Raw genomic sequence first — 20,502 nt, 5'->3', positions numbered from 1 at the left:
TTATTATTAATTCAGATATTTAATTAATTAATTTTAAGTATATTTATTTATTGATGGTCAGAGGTGATTTTTGATAACCCACTGGCCAAGCAGAAACAGTCCTAAAGCTTCTAGAGTAGTTGTTAAATCGTCTCCTGTGTTTTGAATTAAATTATAAGTAAAAGTATAAGAGACAGGTTGCAGTTTACTCCAGAAATGGATGACTTTCCTGAAAGAGAGACTATGAGGAGTCTAAGTGGAGTTCAGTGATCAGACACTAGGCTTAATTATAAGTCAAAATGTTTGCATTAGCATATGATGGTGAATTAGCTAGTTGTTTAATGAGGGAGAAGCATGTTGCGATAAGGATAGGTGTTTTGGTAACATTTAGAAATGCTGGATGAGTCTCAAACTCATGGAGGACCAGCTCATACTATTACATCAGGCAGAAACTTGCTATATAAAACAATAAATGTGGACCCAGTACGGAGCTTTGTGGGACTCCAGAGGAAAGTGTGCATGTAGCCTGTTTGTGTCGTCTGATTGAAACGGCTGTCCTGCTGACGGAGTCACGCCAGCGCTGCTGATGTTTCGACAGGAAGTTATTGTGTTTACCTGTGACCAGGATCGGGACAGAGCACGATTCTGATAAACTACCTGTTGCTTTTACGTGTCTGTGAACATGCATTGGTTTGGATCCTGGGGCTGGTGATTAAAGTAAGGAAAGAGACTGACAATTTTAGTGTTTAGTGTTTAGGGGGGGTGGGGGGGGGGCTGGTCAAAATGATTAATTCCTAAATTAAAATCCCGTGCAGGATGAGAAATCCAACCACGTGGTACTTTTATATCATTAGTATCAATGTTTTTATGTTTTTATTTACATTTGTCCTTACCACGGTGTCAGCCTGTAAAGAATATTTATGGTCACAAGATGGCGATGTGTGTTTGCTGAAAGTCAGATATTCAGGCGCTTTAAAGGAAGGCGTGGAAGTTTGTGTAGATATTCACTTAGAATCGATCGTTCTAAATAATATAAATTCTATAAATATTTAATTAGGTAGATCACGTTTTAGCATCTTCGAAGTGATGTTTAATTTCATTTGAGCACTAACACTGACATGGTTGTGTGTGTGTGTGTGTGTGTGTGTGTGTGTATGTGCATTATCTATAGAAGCTCTGTTGTGTTTCTGACTCAGCATCTTATTATTTTGACTATTACCATCACTTACTAGCTCCTCACTTTTGACTTTTTAGTGTACTAACTTGACATGTGAAGAAAATGAAATTTTTATAGAGACGTCACACGTTATATTTCTAAACATGTTTCATGTCTCTTTTTTTATCACAATATTTGTCTATCTTTACGTGCGATTTTCCATGACTACAGCGACGCACACTGCTGGTAGCCTTATGGTTGATAGTTAACAATCTTGCTTGTTTCTCAGACTAATCCCTGTTTCACTCATCATCACTTTAATAGTCTCCTGATGAAGGAGAAGTGGTTGTGCTGTGTTCTTTCAATTTTCCTTACTCTTCAGTATACCTTTCTGGATTTGTGTAGATTTCTCCATGGTCAAGCTCTGGGTTCACCTGCCTAATACTGTGTTGGTCCCCCTCCTTTTGCTGCTAAAACAGCCCTCACCCGTAGAGGCATGGACTCCACTAGATCCCTGAAGGTGTGCTGTAGTATCTGGCACCAAGATGCTAGCAGCAGATCCTTTAAGTCCTGTAAGTTGCCAGGTGGGATACTTAAAGGATACTTTTGATAGATACTGACCACTGCAGACCAGGAACACATCACAAGAGCTGCAGTTTTACAGATCCAGTGGTCTAGCCATCACAATTTTGTCCTTGTCAAACTCGCTCAAATCCTTACACTTGTCCATTTTTCCTGCTTCTATCATCAACTTTGAGGACAAAATGTTGACTTACTGCCTAATATATCCCACCCACTAACAGGTGCCATGATGAGGAGATACTCAGTCTTGTTCACTTCACCTGGCACTGGTCAGAGTGTATATTGAGATCACGTGACCTGTTAATTACACAGTTGATGAATACTTATGCAGCACACTTTGTTCACTCGCATATAGAAAAAAACTAGCGTGTGAATTTGTTTATTTATTTATTTATTTTGGAAAGGACACGGAGATAATGCATACAACTGAGTCACAAGAACGCTTTTAAACGATGAGTGAATTCTTTTCTGATATTTTATTACCTAGATCTATTTTTACATTAATGCAATGCTTTAATTAATTAACTAATTTATTTATATTGTAGTCTGTTTCTGTTTCAGCTTTTTTTTTTTAATTTAGCAAATCATTTCTAAAATTAGCTTTAAAAATGATCTGTTATTAATTAATACTTGAAAGTTCTGGTGTCTGTGGCAAAAAAGAATCTTAAATTCATGCCCTTGCGTGTCATGCGGAAATGTGGTATTTATTTATTTATTTATTTATTTAATGAACGTGGAGAGAGGATATGAGCGCGTGCCTGTCAGCAGATGGCAGCCCGGTACTCCGGTTTTTCGCCTCCTGGCACGCGGACATCACCGCTCCTCTTCTCTCTCTCTCTCTCTCTCTCTCTCTCTCTCTCTCACGGAAGAGCCACCGTCTAGTTGTTCCCCGCGAATCGGTTCTCCGTGGGTTTTGGGATACGCACACATACACACACGCACACGTATACACACGCGCACGTACACACACACACACACACACACGGAGAGACACACAGGCGCGCGTCATGGCGCACGTCGCGCACCTGTTCGTCGCGCTGGCGTGGATTATTTCGGTGCACGGATCTTTCTGCAGCGGCGGCGCTGGCGTTGGTGTCGGCGTGTTGAACCGGAGGCACGAGCATCACCGCCTCCTCGCGGAGGAGGAGGAGGACGAGACCCGAGCAGCACCGGATGCTCCGCGGAGGCTCGCGAGGTCGCCGAAAGTGGCGTCTCTGCTGAGCAGCTCGTTCGTGCTGAAAGGCGACGCCGCGCACAACCAGGCGATGGTTCACTGGACGGGCGAAAACAGCAGCGTGAGTCCACTAAACATACACACACACACACACACATACATATACACACACACACATATATACACACACACACGTATACATACACGCGCGCGCGTTGACACCCTCCCGGACACTTAGAACACACCGCGTGCGTGAAGAAGTGTGCATGTTGCTTTGATGCATCTTGGATCCCAAATCAGGGGACCACAAACTTTTAAACAGGAGCTCTATCTATCTATCTATCTATCTATCTATCTATCTATCTATCTATCTATCTATCTATCTAAACTCCCAAAATTCTGGGTGCAAAGCGAGAGAGAATTTGTTTTTTTTATATTATTTTTTAAAAAGAGAGAAATCAGTACACTAGAGAATCAGCATAATGCACACGAGTGTAAATATATATATTTTTTATTTCCTGCAGCCGTTGTGAATGTGAATTTTAAAATGTGAAATCAGAAACATTTAATACCATAACAGTGCTTTTACTAATAATAATAAAAAAAAAATCACTTAGAATATCCTTTACGGTTAGCTTCATGACCTGTGCTTGTTTACCTCCTGATGAAGAAACGTTTTTGTTTTAAGACGCTTTGCAGAATGTGGAGATTTCTTCTTCCGCCTGCTAGACCCAGGTTCCTTACAGAACCTGCTGAGGAAGCTAAGAACCCTTAAGGAACCCTAGTGAGCCTTATAATAGTTTTAAAAAAAAATCATAAAGAGAATAACTCCATCATCGTCATCATCATCATCATCATCATGCCATTACAGTGAAATCAATAAATGATGGCTCACACCACTAACCCCTGGGAGAACCCTGGTTAGAGAACCCGGGTTTCCTCATACAGTGATCATCAATGCCTTCATCATCATCAGCTTTTTTCCCCTAAGCACTTCATAATGTTTTATATAAACACAAACGTACATAGGAATTTTATGAAGTCAGTAAAAAAAATCAGCCAGCTGTGTCCTGGTGTAAACTTTGTATCTGTGATATTCTCTTCGATCGTGATGGATGACGTGAAGAACCAGTGAGTTCCAGCTGCTGTACAAGTAACGGCTAATAAACCAATCCTTTCCAACTCATTCAGCCACTTTTACTACATTTCGACACGCATTAAACCAACGTTTTATTCACGTTTTTCCTCATCTGTGTATCAGCATCTGCTTAATAATGCGACCTCTGAGGATCGAAGAAATACACGGCGAGGATGTTCATGTGATCCGGATTAGAGCAGAATGAATTGTGCAGCTGTATTAAATTACTCATCGGCTTGCTCTGTGTGTGTGTGTGTGTATCTTTTATCTTGTTATTGTATATTTGAGTTTCCACTCGCTGGTGTTTTTCGGCAGTGAAGCGTCTTCAGGCCTGTAATTTCACTTCTTGCTTGTTTTTCTGGGGGATTTTTTTTTTTGCTCCAAGGTCTTAAATAATTGATATCGTCATTTACGGTCATTTAAGTTACGACAGAAATCATATAGTTTCTGCTGTCAGGCTTCAACGGCGTGCTTTCTGTCAAATAATTTGCACTATATGCGTTAAATAAAAAAATAAAAAATAAATTACGGAGAATAAAACTGTTCATGATAATCACCTCCTTGTTTAAAGGATATGATAATATCAAGTGAATTTTCATATTTTACTTTTTAATAAAAATTAAAAGTCAGCAGTCCAGTCCACCAGTTTAATACATTTCATTATATTTCCAGTCAGGAAATAAACATTTGTCCGTCACTTTGCTTTCTATCCCACAGCAATTTACCTTTTGAAAAAGTCTTTAAAAAAATCAAATAAATAAATAATAATGATAAAATTTTACGTCTGTCTGTGCACTAAAAAAGAATGATTAATAATTATAACAATAATAATAATAATAATATGTTTTTAAGTCTGTCTGTTCACTAAGAAATATTGTTAATAATAATAATAATAATAGTAATAAATGTTTAAGACTGTCTGTGCGCTAGCTCTCTGTTGCTATAGAAACGTTAACGTATCCGATCCAGTGCATTAATATAAATCTGAGCTACAAACAGAGCTGCTGTTCTAGAGAATTAATCAACATTCTGTTTCTGACCAATCAGGAGCCAGAACTCTGCAGCGCTGTGGTATGATTCATTAGCAGCAACTCGGTGCTTGGTATAGACATCCCGCATTCACGCCGCTGTAAACAAAGAGACTTTTCATGCACAAAGACTTCTGTGCTTTTGGATGCGAGCGTATTGTTGATTAATTAGACAGTTAATGCAGAATTGAATTGAATCTTCCGACAGTTCAGCTTCCTGCTCTGTGTTCAGCGTGTGTTTGACTGTTTCTCACAGGAAGTGGTGGTTGTAAAAGCTGCCGCTTCTTTCCACAAATAGCAGCTTAAGCTTGTTTAAAGCCCAAAAGGGAAGTGAAACAGGCTGTGTGTGTGTGTGTGTGTGTGTGTGCGTGTGTGTGTGTGGGTGAATTCTGTTCGTCTGCCTGTTTCTCTTTCTTTCAGTGGGAATGAAGTGTTCAGAATGCTCCAAAGGTGCCGTTACAATCAGCGTTTTGTTCAGTCGAAACTTAGAAAGCCTCTGGGAAGATCACACACAGTGTGTGTGTGTGTGTGTGTGTAGATGCCCTTGTTGTGGCAATGCTTGTCACCATGGTATGATGGTGAAGGGAAAAAGCATGATGATTGAGTTGTGAAAGAGAATGAAAAAGAATAACTGTGTGACAGAGAGAGAGAGAGAGAGAGAGAGAAGGAGTAAAGCAAAGAGAGACAGACAGAAAGAGTGGGAAAGACATAAATAAACAGATAGATAGATAGATAGATAGATAGATAGATAGATAGATAGATAGATAGATAGATAGATAGATAGATAGATAGATAGATAGATAGATTTTTGTGATGTTGCACTAGAACACAATCATATACAGTAAAGTAAATCAGAACATGCAGTGTAATCCTCTTAAGTGAAGCTTGGAGCGACTGCACTACTGCCAGAGCTGCTGGATTCCACATCAGGGCTCAGAGGTCAAATCCCAGGCTGGCAGCAATAAACAAAGTTAATCCATCCTTTACAATAAAAAGATGAGGAAGAGTCATGATAGAGGAATGTAGAGAGTGATAAAAGGGCTCAGGAACACAAAATAACAGATGGCAAGGAAGAAGAGAAAAAATATAGTAGCATTAATCTCAGTAATCTAGATCAATGATAGTACAGGGGGTGGAGACAAGACAGAAACCAATGATAATACAAGGGGCAGAGACAGGGACTGATCTCAGGAAAGGTGAACACATTAGAGTAACAAGCCAATGATAAGACAGGAGGTGGAGACGAGACAGAAACCAAAGGTTAGTCAAGGGGGAGGAGACAGAACAGAAGCCAAAGGGTAGATAGAAGGCAGAGACAAGACAGAAACCAATGATGAGACGGGGACAAAGACAGTAGAAAAAACAATGATAAGACAGGGGGTGGAGACATGGACTGATCTCGGAATAGATGAACACATTAGAGCAACAAGCCAATAATTATTATGGGCGGAGACAAGATGGAAACCGATGATAAGACGGGGCGGAGACAAGACAGAAACAAATGTTTGAACAAGGGGCATCGTCAGAAGAAAAAAAACAGTGATAAGACAGGGGGCGGAGACAAGGACTGGTCTCAGGAAAGTTGAACACATTAGTGTAACAAGCCAATTATAAGAGAGGGGGTGGGGACGAGACAGAAACCAATGATAAGACAGGGGGTGGAGACAAAGACTGATCTCAGGAAAGGTGAACACATAAATGTAACAAGCCAATTATAAGAGAGGGGGCGGAGACAAGACAGAAACCACTGATAAGACATGGGGCATAGACATGGACTGATCTCGAAATAGGTGAACACATTAGAGCAACAAGCCAATAATTATGCAGTGAGCGGAGACAAGACAGAAACCACAACTGGTCTTTGCCTACTGCGTAATCATTGGCTTATTGCTCTAATGTATACAAGGGCGGAGTCAGGATGGAAAGCAATGGCACAGAGGCACATGATGTTCGCAAGATGCTTGGGCTTTTTAGCTAAATACTCACTGTGCTTTTTTTTCAAAATATGAACCTTCATGTAAAATCCAAAAAAACCCACACATTTTGTACATCTGTGCTGTTAAAATGAAATACAACCGACTCATGAAGTAACAAAAAAGTTGCACAGCTTATGAGATATTTTTCCTTTTTTTTAAAAAATTGTTTTATTATTTTCACACACAGCATAATTCGTGTTAATTTCATACCACCGTGTGGAAACCATGTCTGAGAAATTATATATATATTTTATAAATTATGGTTCTTATCCTTTTGGAAGGTATTTTTCTGTAATAAATGAAATGATTCCTGACAAAGAGTGTTCACGAGTGATGTTATTAGTTTTAAACCCCAGCGGTCGCTGTGCCTCTGTCAGGAAGTGTGAATCAGATATTAACTGTATTATTAAAGTCCGAGCTACATCATAAAGTCTCTCTTTAATAAGATTGGGGGGGGGTCTTTAGGAGGGAGAGAATGAAGGACAGGAAAAGGATTTGAAGATCATTCAGTCTTTTCTCTTCAGTATAGTCGGGGTTTAATAAGACATGAAAGGAGGTCTGTCTGAGAGTGACAGCCGCTGCTGCTTTCGCTTCTGTGCCGCTGAACGGTTGTCAGGAAACTACTATTAATGATGTTTTGGAAATTTACAAACCTTAATGACCATATTGTCCACTTTCTGATGGTAAAAAAAAACCTTTCTGGCCACACCCACATCAACTTAAAATTCAAAAACAAATTCAGATACTAAAATGGATCAATCATGTTACTGTACACTTTTTTTGTAGATATAATGATAGTTTGAATATATTTAGCTGTTTTGCTGAATTTTTTATATTGTTTTTTTAAATATTTAAAATTATTACAATTTTTCCTTTTTCAGTCTTAATTAAATTTCTAAATTTAAAAAAATATTATAAAATTATAACATTTTATAGAAATGTGTTTTTCTATTTAACATGATTTGGTTTGTTAGAAAAGCCATATATAGCAATGTGTATCACGTGTCATAAAACGTTGTGTTATTGATTGCACAAAACTGCCGCCAACACAAATCGTCCTCGTGTTTTGACATGCACCATTGTTGTAAGACCTGTCTCCGCCCTCTGTCCTGTCATTGGTCTGTTCCCTAATGTGGGTACTTTTGTTTCTACTTCTGAAACCCTCCTGTTTTGTAGTATGGTGAAATTTTGTCTGATGTAGTCATGTGTTCTAAAGCCATGCTTCTTTGCTTAGATTCCTGTGTTCTAGGTTTTGAGTCTGGATTTTTGGACAGAGACACAGATTAAGCAGACAGACAGATTTGGCAGAGAAACAGATTGGCAGACAGAGAGATAGACAGACAGATTTGCCACAGACAGACAGATTGTCAGACAGACAGATTTGGCAGAGAAACAGATTGGTAGACAGACAGACAGACAGATTGACAGACAGACAGATTTGGCCAAGAGACAGATTTGCAGAAAGACCGACAGATTTGGCAGAGAGAGAGATTGGCAGACAGATTTGGTGCAGACAGATTGACAGAGAGACAGACAGACAGGTTGGTAGACAAACAGACAGACAGATTTGGCATAGGCAGACTGGATTTTTCCAAATGAAAACAAATACTGACCATATTTATGACCAGCTGCTGCACATCATCATGTCCAATCTAAGCAGTCTGCACCCACAGTGAACTTGGATCACTTGGAGGGAAAAAAATACTTGGACCCCTGTGATCGCTGCTTGTGGCAACGTGCTGTTTTTTAGCTGCATCAGGGATTTCATACAATGCATGACCTTCAACCTCGGTGGCCTTCTAAAGCTGGAATGTAATGAAACCTAAAGTGTATTTTAAACTATATTCCGGATAAAAAAAATTGAATTTTGGATGCTAACTGGAGAATTCCTGGGCTGACGCTCTCCTGGAGGTCTGCGGTTCTGGGAATGAACAGTGACGATCACAACATGATCTCAGCATTCATACTGGAGCAACTCCAATAGCTGAAAAGGCCCTCTGTGTGTGTGTGTGTGTGTGTTAGTGTGTGAGTCAGATTTTTTTATTCTCCAAATACAAGCTGTAAAAGGAATTTCTGTCTCCTGGTGCTTCTGTTAACACAAATCACAGGAAGATAAAAGGCTAAAAATATACACACGTGAAAGTCTGAATAAAACCCAAAGACGTGTGATGAGCGTTCTGTATGTTTGCTTTAGAAACGTCTGTAACGCGTACACGTCACTGCCTGCTGTTGCTTTCAGAGCAGAACCAAGTGGAAAATAACAGGGGGGATAAAGGAACTTGTGGGGGGGCATAGGGCAGACAGACAGATTATAAGACAGTGAGACAAAATAAAAGACAGACTGAGAACCATATTAGCAGACAGACTGAAACAGTCAGACGGAGAGCCATATTTGCAGACAGACAGGCAGACATACCGACAGATTAAAAGACAGACAGACTGAAAACCATATTGGAAGACAGACTGAAAGACAGAGAGGCAGACTGGCTGAAAGACAGACAGGCAGACAGACTGACACGCAGGCAGATTAAAAGACAGACAGACAGAATGAGAACCATATTGGCAGACAGACTAATTAGAAAACAGACAAACAGACTGAAGCACAAACAGATAGACAGTTAGACAGACAAACAGATTAATAGACCACAACCGGCAGACAGACAGACAGACTGAAACACAGACAGATTGCACAAAAGGACAACAAACATAAACAGACACAGAAAAACAGGCAGTCAGACAGACGAATATGAAAGCAGATAGACAGTCAGACAGATAACAGACACAGAAAAACAGGCAGACAGACAAAGAAAAAAGCAGATACTGTCAGACAGACAGGAAGCCAGACAGACAACTGACCCAGAAAAACAGGCAGAGAGACAGGGGAATAGAAAGCAGATAGACAGTCAGACAGACAACAGACACAGAAAAACAGGCAGACAGACAGATGAATAGAAAAACATATAGACGGTCAGACAGACAGGAGACACAGAAAAACATGCAAACAGACAGGTAAATAGAAAAGCAGACAGACAGTCAGACAGACAGACAGGAAGCCAGACAGACAACTGACACAGAAAAACAGGCAGAGAGACAGACGAATAGAAAGGCAGCCAGACAGATTAAAATGCAAACCTCCAGACAAACAGACAGACAGATTTGAAGCCCCCAGCATGTGGAATGTGCAGTTGGTGGTTAAATGCAGTGGTCAAAGAAGAGCGATCTTCCACATCGTGGGGGATAATGAAAGTGTGTGTGTGTGTGTATGTATGTGTGTGTGTATGTATGTGTGTGTGTATGTATGTGTGTGTGTGTGTGTGTGTGTATGTATGTGTGTGTGTATGTATGTGTGTGTGTGTTTTCAGTAGCCAGTTTGAAAAATTAGGGCCAGACAGACCACTGACACTTCCATGACTGTTCCAATACACACACACACACACACTCTCACACACTCTCTCTCTCTGTTTAGTGCTGTAATACTCTTCACACCACTCGAACGCTCTGCCTCTATCTGTGTATTTTATCACTCTATCAACATTCTAGTCGTCTCTAATCATCTCTAATCATCTCTAATAGTCTAGTGCTCTGTCTAATGCTGTATATAATACTGCAACATTTTATCAAATACTCAAATATCATAACATACACATATATCACTGCTATACTCCGGCTAGTGCTTAATTACTGTTGTAAGTATCTGGTAGTGTATATTAGTCTGATACTCAGATAAGATCAGTAATAATCTATTACTGTAACTAATACTCAAATCATCAGTATAGTGGCATATAGAATGCTGTAGTGTGTATCTTTTAACATTTTTGCATTATTATTTAAACTGTATACAGTACTTATTAATATTATTATTAATATGATCATTTTACAATGAATAGCAGAAAGACTGATTGGTAGACAGACAGATTTGGCAGAGAGACATTCAGACAGACAGACAGATTTGGCACAGACAGACAGAATGGGAGACAGACAGACAGATTTGGCACAGACAGACAGAAAGATTGGCAGACAGACAGATTTGGCACAGACAGATTGGCAGACAGACAGACAGATTTGGCACAGACAGACTGACAGATTGGCAGACAGACAGATTTGGCACAGACAGACTGACAGATTGGCAGACAGACATACAGATTTGGTACAGACAGACTGACAGATTGGCAGACAGACAGATTTGGCACAGACAGACTGACAGATTGGCAGACAGACATACAGATTTGGTACAGACAGACTGACAGATTGGCAGACAGACAGATTGGCAGACAGACAGATTTGGCACAGAGAGACAGACAGACAGACAGACAGACAGAAAGGTTGGCAGACAGACAGATTTGGCACAGAGACACAGACAAACAGATTTGGCACAGACAGACAGATTAGCAGACTGACAGGTTGGCAGACAGATAGACAGATTTGACAGACAGACAGACAGATTTGATGCAGACAGATAAAAAGACAGACAGATTTGATGCAGACAGGGAAACAGACAAATTTGATGCAGATAGACAGATTTGACAGACAGCTTGGCAGACAGACAGACATATTTGATGCAGACAGGGAAACACAGATTTGATGCAGACAGACAGAAAGACAGACAGATTTGATGCAGACAGGCAGACAGACAGATTGGCAGACAGATTTGGCAAACAAACAGACAGATTTGGCAGAGACACCGATAGCCAGATTGGCAGGCAGACAGACAGATTTGGCAGAGAGACAGACAGCTAGATTGGTAGACAGACAGACAGACAGATTTGGCACAGACAGACAGACAGATTTGGCACAAACAGACAGATTGGCAGACAGACAAAGACAGACAAACAGATTGGCAGGCAGACAGACAGACAGATTGGCATACAGACAGATAGATTTGGCAGAGAGACAGATTGTCAGACAGACACGCTGTAGGGCAGACAGATTATTCTAGTTTTTTTAATAAGAGAGTTATAATGATGAATATTATAATGAGTTAGATGTGTGTGTGTGTGTGTGTGTATGTGTGTGTGTGTGTGTGTATGTGTGTGTGTGTGTGTGTGAGCTGACTTCATGTGGAAAGAATCCCATTTCAGCGTCTCCTGAACAACACTCGCTTAATTCTGTCCTCTGTCTCTCTCTCTCTCTCTCTCTCTCTCTCTCTCTCTCTCAAATCACTTACACATGTGCATGCTTTACATCATTTATCTTTACTCATGTGCACAAGTCCATCCCTCATCCCTCCTTCTCACACACACACACACACACACACGTTCTTGACCTGGCCCTTTTTAACACAATGATCTTTATTTACGTTTAGTTCCGGACTCTGATTGGTCAGAAGGTATTCATTGCGCTGGCTCTGATGCGTTCCCGTTTCTATAGCAACAGCTTCTTTCACTAAGATAACTATATCATGTGTGGAAGGAGTCTCCAGTGTCAGAGATTTGTAACTGTAACATGCCGTGTGTGTGTGTGTGTGTGTGTGTGTGTGTGTGTTTAGTCATTTTGTCATTAGCATCAAGAGAGAAAAAAAAGAACCAACATCACTGTTTAGTCAACACAATATTGTCTCAGAAATTTTTTTTGCTATTGAGAAATGTTTTTGTTTCCATATACAATATGTTTCTGAATATAATTATAATTTAATAAAATAATTACATTTGAATTTTTAATTAAAGCATAATTGGTCGCTTCAACAGTACTACTCTGGGTACTGAGCGTATGCAGTTTAACATATACTGTATTTAATGTAATGTGTGGTATTATAACGAGGTGTGTGTGTGTGTGTGTGTTAGGGTTTCGAGCTGGCCTTGTTAGCATGCCGTTAACACTTTGTAGGCGCTGTGGGTGCTGTTTGAAATCCAGCCATGAGAGGTGTGTGAACTTTGTTCCAACGATGTGTGTGTGTGTGTGTGAGAGAGAGAATCTTTGGCTAGTTCCCTATGGGCTAATCTTCTCTCATCTTTTTTTCTCTCTCATTATCTACACAAATACACTGGAACATTTTACCTCGTGTTTTTCTCATCTTATTTCCCCAGTGCCTTGTGTGTGTGTGTGTAAGTGTGTGTGTTAAAAAGGGGAGTTTCCGTTTTTCGGCTCGCATGGGAAACCATCCTGGATTTCTCTGATTTTTTTTTTTTTTCAGAGCTCAAAATCCAGATTCCTGTGCTCCACGCGTGCTGAGTGTCGGGATCATTAATAAAACATTTCCTCATTTGCATACTGAAAGCTAAATTAATTCCCGAACAATTCAGCCAAAAATGAAGCGAAACATACGCCATTTTTCACATACGCTAAATGCGCTTAATTAACAAAGCCGTACTCTGAAGTTGCTGCTTTCGTTTTTACCCCGGGACTGAAACACTGCCAGCATTGCGATGCTAGTGGTTTAGCCTGAATCGTTACACCTCAGGAGACGTTTGTACCTTCAAATTGTTTCTGCTCACTGTGGTTGAGGTTTTATTTGCCCTCTGAACTCTACTTGTGCTGACGTTTCTGCGTTTTTTTCCCCGCTTAACGTTTCTCCTAAACGAGCTGTTATTGTTGTAGCAGAAGTCAAGTTCTACTGAGAAGGTTAGTTCTGACTGGAAAACAAACAAAGTTTGTCTTTAGTGTTTCTGCTGAAGTAGAAGAAATGACTGTGACAAACATATGGAAGATTTCAGACCTCAACCTTCCACCTTCAGGAAATCTCTCTGGAATGTTTCCAGAACCTTCTCTCGGTGGTTCGGTTCCCATTCATGCCTCAATACCTGAAGCTGTGACATCGTCAGGTTGCTTTTCCAGATCACTCACCAGAGCAGCATCTAACTGAAACATTCCCTTTTTCTGTTTTTTTAATTAATTTTTTTCTTAAAACTCAATCACGAGACGTTGGGCTGGAAAGAGATCTAGCGAGATTCTGAGAGCTTCTGAAGAGCTCTGTGTCCCCATCTGTCCCTCCGGTCCATCAGATAATTATAGCTTTAATAATGACATCACAGATTGAGCGATGAAGCCGTTGATGACAAAACGCATGGTGAGACTCAAGCTGTGCACACTGATGGCTAATTGAAGCCAATTAGCATAATTACCTTATGCTAATTTAATTAATCCCACACCACGTCGCTCTCCACTCGGGATGAAAACTGCATGTATTTCCTTCACACATCATTCAGTTCAGTGTGTTTATTTAATTCTTGCACTAACACACATTGTGTTTTTCATTCTTAAATTGTTGACTGTTGCCTCATAGCAGCTATAACTGGATAATGAGATGATTAAGATGAGTCCTTTTTATGCTTAAAAAAAAGGTACGCCATCGCTGGGTTTCTACACTCAATGACAACCTGCTTGGTGTTGAGCAGGCTTTTAAAAGTGAAGCAGTTTACCATATATGGCAATTCGGGGGTATTTCCTTATGCAAATGAGTGTGGGCGTGTACAAGCATAACAATTTAGAACACATGGGATTTGGGATAACTTTCTATTGTGCATGATGGAATAACACATTCTTTGTGCATACTGGATTTTAAAGCTTGTTCCACACACACACACACATTTTGACACACACACACACACACACCCACAGCTTTGATTTGAGTATGATGAGGTGGAAGTGTCAGTAGCAGTAATTTCATATCTGACCAGCATGACCTCATTTTCTGGATTAAAGCCCTAGTAATTAAAAATTGATTGTGGCCCCCGAGGTTCGAACACCTCACCGCTTAATTGCCTCGTCACTCAATCGCCTCAATACTAGACCACCTTGTCGTTCCACTGCCTCATCACTTGATCGCCTAGACACTTGATTGTCTAGACGCTAGATCGACTCCTCGCTCAATCTTTTTGTGATAAATCGCTTCCCCCTCACTTGACTGCCTCATCTGGTGATTGCCTCATAAATGTTCCACCTCATCACTCAACCGACTCGACACTAGATCACCTTGTCAATTGATTGCCTCATCACTTGATCACCTAGACACTTGATCACCTTATCAATCACCTTGTGAATCAATGGCTTTATCACTCGACCACCACATTATGTGATCGCCTCATTGCCCCAATGCTCCACTATTCAACTACCTCATCACTCCAACGCCTTGTCACTTCAATGCCTCAGCACTCAACTGCCTCATCACTCCTGCGCCTCATCACTCCGACGCTTCATCACTTGACCATCTTGTCACTTGACAGCCTCATCACTCGACTACCTCATCACTCGATTACCTCATCACTCGACTACCTTATCACTTGACCGGCTCATCACTCGACTACACTCGACCACCTCATCAATCGACTGCCACATCACTCATTTACCTCATCACTTGACCACCTCATCACTTGACCACCTCATCACTTGACTGCCTGATCACTCGACCACCTCATCACTCGATTGCCTCATCACTCGATTGCCTCATCACTTGCCTACCTCATCACTCTACCTCGTCACTCGACTACTTCATCACTTGACTACCTCATCACTCATCTGCTTCATCACTCGATTGCCTCATCACTCGGCCACCTCATCACTCTACCACCTCATCGCTTGACCACCTCGTCACTTAACTACCTCATCACTCAACCATTTTGCCTTGTCACTTGACTGCCTCATCATGTAATCACTTCGACAACAGACTGACTCACTACTAGACACTAGACACTTTCACTTTGATCACCTTTTGTCCTCTTACAAGCACTGCTTCACACAACCACCTTATCACCTGACCACTTTGTCTCACAACCACCTCTTCACACAACCCCCTCATTACACAACCACCTCTTCACACAACCCCCTCATTACACAACCACCTCTTCACACAACCCCCACGTCTCCTGACAACCTCATCGCACAGTTACCACACATCACACAACCACTTGCCACTCATTCTCCTCTTCCAACAACCACCTCTTTACACAACCACCTCGTCACTACCTCGTCACCTGTCACTCAACCACCTCTTCACACATCCACTTCTTCACACAACCAGCTTGTTACCTTGACATTTATATATGAACAGTGCTGTATGTCTTTTCACATCATGTAGAATGATAACGCACGTGCAGTGAATCTGCAATGAAACAAGACTTATAGGGGTGCAGTGCAAGCACACACATCACACCTAATATATCCTCCACACACACACACACACAGCTTTCAGTAACCCAACCTTCCAGCTAGAGAAGGTGGAAGTGGCAGGGAAATAGAATTTCATGTGTTTGCAGCATGATCTCAGTCTCTGTTTTAAAGCGATAGTAATTAAAATGGATTGGGGTTGAGCACTGTGTCACTTTACAGCCCTGTTTCACATTATATATGGAATAGATCATCTGTGTGTGTGTGTGTGTGTGTTTATGAATGTAGGAGTGCATAGAGTTCATTTGAACAAGGTCACAGTAATGGGAGCAAAATTTTAAATAGAGGGATAAGGTGTGTGTGTGTGTGAGAGAGAGAGAGAGAGAGAGAGAGAAAGTGTGTGCCGGATGAACTACTGAACATGAGCAATGAACAAATTTATAGAGAAATCCCAGGACGTATTTCGTGACGTGATGCATTTCAGAAACCAGCATGCATTTATTTGTGTGTGTGTGTGTGTGTGTGCACATCTGAGAGAGCACAGAAGCAAAGGCCTCAGGTTAAAAGAGCAGGTAAAGACTGATGACTTGCTGCATAATGCATAAACAGTGTCTTACACACACACACACACACACCACATTCATGCTGCTTTCAGAAACACATTGCTGTGTTGTGTGTGTGTGTGTCACACTCCCTGTAGTGTAGTCCCTCTCTGTAGCATCTGACACTCACAGAGAAAAATATTTTGCATACCAAAATACTGTGTAGTGTTTAAACACCAGTGCTGTGTGAGAATGGAAAATGGAGTTAATATAGTTTTGTGAGTCTCGCAGTCATAATGTCTTGTAAGTTTTGCCTGGAACCGTTTCTGACAGGAAAAAAAAATGTTGTAGCGTTCTAATTAGAACCGTTAAAAGTTGATTCAGGGGACAGACTTAAAGGATAAGAAAACACTCTGCTTTAGGGTTCGATATAGAACCTTCTAGCATCAACAGTTGCTCCGGAGGAACCCATAATGGTTCTATAGAGAGTCTACACAGGGTTCTTTGGTAGTTCCTTAACGGGGAACCCATTCTGATTGGGAAACACTTTGATAGGTTTTACATAGAACCTTTAGAATGTTTGGTTGTTTGTTTCTCTACAGAACCTTTAAGGATTCAACTCAGAACCATTTCTCTAATGTAAACACTTTGTCGTAGGGTTCAGCACTGAAGTTTTAAAGGGTGAGTGGGTATCTTTTGAGTGGGAAACACTGATTTGAAGTAGAACCTTTAAGGGTTCCATGGAACATACTTGGAACCCGTATTGATAGAGAAATGCTCTGTTCTACATTGAAATTTTAAAGGGTTCTTTGTTTGTTCCTCTGGGGGAACCTTTAAGTTGAGCTCATTCTATTAGGGAAACACACTGATAGGTTCTAAGCAGATCTTTTAGAATGTTTTCTTTGTTTCTCTGGAGGAACCTGTAAGGATTCTGCTTGAAAACATTTCTCTAGTGGAACCACACACTGAGATTTTAAGGGTTCTTAGAGTTGTTTCTCTGGGGGAACTCTTTTCCTCTGATAATTGATGTAGAACCTTTAAGGGTTTCTAGGAACATACTTAGAACCCATTCTGATAGAGAAGTTCTCTGTTTATCTGGTTCTCTGGAGAAACCTTTAAGGATTCTGCTTGGAAACATTTCTCTAGTGGAACCACACACTGAGATATTTAAGGGTTCTTTACTTGGTTTCTCTGATAATTGATGTAGAACCTTTAAGGGTTCCTTGGAACATACTTGGAACCCCTTTCTGATAGAGAAGTGCACTGTTGTAGGGTTCTAGATATATGTTTCTATATCTATATCCAGAACACTAGAGGCATGTTCAATACCAGATGTTGTATTATTACACTTCAGTCACATAATTATCTTCCTGAGGAATTTACCAATCGACCAATCACCAGCTTTTTTTCTTAGTTAATTTGCATAAAATGGAGGAAATCAGAGCAGAAACAACTTGCCACTGTTGCTGGTGTGGAGGAGGGTTTAACACCTGAGTCTTGTTTCTCCTCCTCTTCCTTTCTTTCTTTTTCTTTTCTTTTTATTCATCTTTCCTCCTTTTAGCTCTTTTAATCTCCTGACTGTTGTTCATACCGCCTTTCATTCCAGTATCTGCAGCTTCTCCCTCTCTTCTTTCTGTCTGCTTCTCTTCCTTCATTCTCTTTTTTGATGATGTCTGGCTCAACTGTATGATTCTCGACATGGGATTTTCCCCTGAGGGCATCCTGTATTTCTCTCTCTCTCTCTCTCTCTCTCTGTCATTCTTTCTTTCTTTGTCTCTGACCTGGAAATGATCTGTTGTTCGCTATTACATAGAACACTTAAGGGTTCTTTGGTTGTTGTCTTTTGACTCTCTCTCTTTCTCTCTCTCTCTCTCTCTCTCTCTCAACATCTGCGAGCGAGTGGTTTCTCTCTTTCTCTCTCTCTCTCTCTCTCTCTCTCTTCCAACCTCTGCTCAGAGGCTTTACTCATTCTTGGAAATCTTTCATTATCATCTCTCATTTTATTCCCTTCTCCTTCTTCTTCTTCTTCTTCTTCTTCTTCTTCTTCTTCTTCTTCTCATGCAAATCCTCTGATGTGGATCTCCTAATCCCTCACACTCCCTTCCTCTCTCCCTCTCTTTTTTATGTGAGGAGGAGAGGTGTGTATCCATGCTATATTACCATGATGATGACTTCTTCCTTGCAGAAGTATTGTGTGTGTGTGTGTGTGTGTGTATGAGTGTGTGTTGGTTTAACCTGAACTGACAGGATCATCTGTTGTTGTGCTGAATAATTGATTTTACCTGCACTGGCTGACCAGACAGTTGCATCTGGACATTCACTTTTGACAAGAAGCCCAGTGAAACATGCACAACCGGTTCTGTGTGTGTGTGTGTGTGTGTGTTGTTTTGAGCTCATGCTTAATGCTTTCATGTAATTGCAACTTGAAATAATGTAGCAGAAGTTCTGAAAAGAGAACAGCTGACTGGCTTGAAGAACACGCTGGACAGGAGTCATGAATGGATGCTGGTAATCCTCAGCAAACACACAACATCCTGCTCTTTGTTGTTTTGTAGCAGTGAGCTGTTTATTGAGTTTTTGATCAGACTCAGAAATAATTAGACTGGCTTAAGCCTGTTTTTGTTTTGAGCAGATCAGGAATGCAGGGTGGTGATGTTTCTTAAGTACACACTCACTTTACAGAACACTGAGAGCCTCTGCTGGACATTATGGACTAAGAATAGTCTCTGACGGACACTATAGACTGCTGTGAGGCTAGGTTGGACAGTATGGTCTACTGTGTATGAATTTTGGGCACTAAAGTGTATTTGAGTTTCTGATGGACACTATGGACTGCTATGATTCCCTGCTTGACACTACAGTCTGCTATTGGCCTCTGCTGGACACTACAGTCTACTGTTGGCCACTGCTGGACATTATAGTCTACTCTTGGCCTCTACTGGGCATTATAGTCTACTGTTGTCCTCTAATGAACACTATAGTCTACTATTGGCCTCTGCTGGAAATTATAATCTACTCTTGGCCTCTGATGGACACGATAGTCTACTTTTGGCCTCTGTTGGACTCTACAGTCTACTCTTGGCCTCTTCTGGACATTATAGTCTATTCTTGGCCTCTACTGGACATTATAGTCTACTCTCTGCCTCTGCTGGACACAATAGTCCACTCTTGGCCTCTGCTGGACCCTATAATTCACTCTCGGCCTCTGCTGGACCCTATAGTTCACTCTTGGGCTCTGCTGGACTCAGTAGTCCACTCTCGGCCTCTGCTGGATGTACAGAAATACAGCACAGTGCATGTAGACCAGCAAGCTGCTGTTAATCTGAAACATGACTCTTTGAACCATGATGGAAAGATCAAAGGTTAAGCCTGAGAGGCTCAGGTCAAAGATGGATGGCCTAAAAAAAAGATAGAGATGATTGATGTGTGTGTGTGTGTGTCTGAGAGAGTGAGAGAGAGAGAGAGAGAGAGAGAGAGAGAGAGAGTGAATCTATGGCTGCAGCTGTTGCCTCAAAATGATCATCAGCTTTCTCGGCCATTAGGGGACCTGTGGCATCATCACAAGGCGCTTTTGTCTGCTGCAACCTCCCTGTTCTCATGGTGTGTGTGTGTGTGTGTGTTCATTCTTGGCTTCCTTTACTCCCTTATTATACCCCCACGAAGAGTGTGTGTGTGTGTGCGTGTGTGTGTGTGTGGCATAGAGGTGATGACACTTAACCAGGTAACCGAGTTCATGGCCCAGAAGATTCCATTAACATTTAATTAACATTCGATGAACATTTCCACAACATTCCTGCAGCACAGTCTGACTCTGAGAACGGAATGTGGGTTTTAATATGAACGATTCGCTCGACTTGATGGAGTTAAGAGCTTCGGAATCTTGTCATG

At 41.0% G+C, this 20,502-nt stretch overlaps 1 protein-coding gene across 2 annotated transcripts in view; it reads left to right on the top strand.

Moving 5' to 3' along the window:
• The first annotated feature begins 2,539 nt into the window (after positions 1–2,539).
• sorcs2 (sortilin-related VPS10 domain containing receptor 2) overlaps positions 2,540–20,502 on the top strand; it is a 177,492-nt gene continuing 159,529 nt past the window's right edge. Inside the window, exon 1 of one of the 2 annotated variants that reach the window (XM_058394249.1) lies at positions 2,540–3,012. In XM_058394249.1, coding sequence (XP_058250232.1) covers positions 2,725–3,012 — 288 coding nt within the window. In that variant the 5' untranslated portion in view covers positions 2,540–2,724. The remainder of the gene's footprint in view (positions 3,013–20,502) is intronic. The other variant, XM_058394250.1, reaches the window with a different exon arrangement.

This window comes from Hemibagrus wyckioides, linkage group LG07 (assembly GCF_019097595.1).
Source record: "Hemibagrus wyckioides isolate EC202008001 linkage group LG07, SWU_Hwy_1.0, whole genome shotgun sequence".
NCBI classification, from domain to species: domain Eukaryota; kingdom Metazoa; phylum Chordata; class Actinopteri; order Siluriformes; family Bagridae; genus Hemibagrus; species Hemibagrus wyckioides.
Note: the sequence above shows the minus strand (reverse complement) of the source record. Positions and strands in the feature narration are given on the sequence as shown.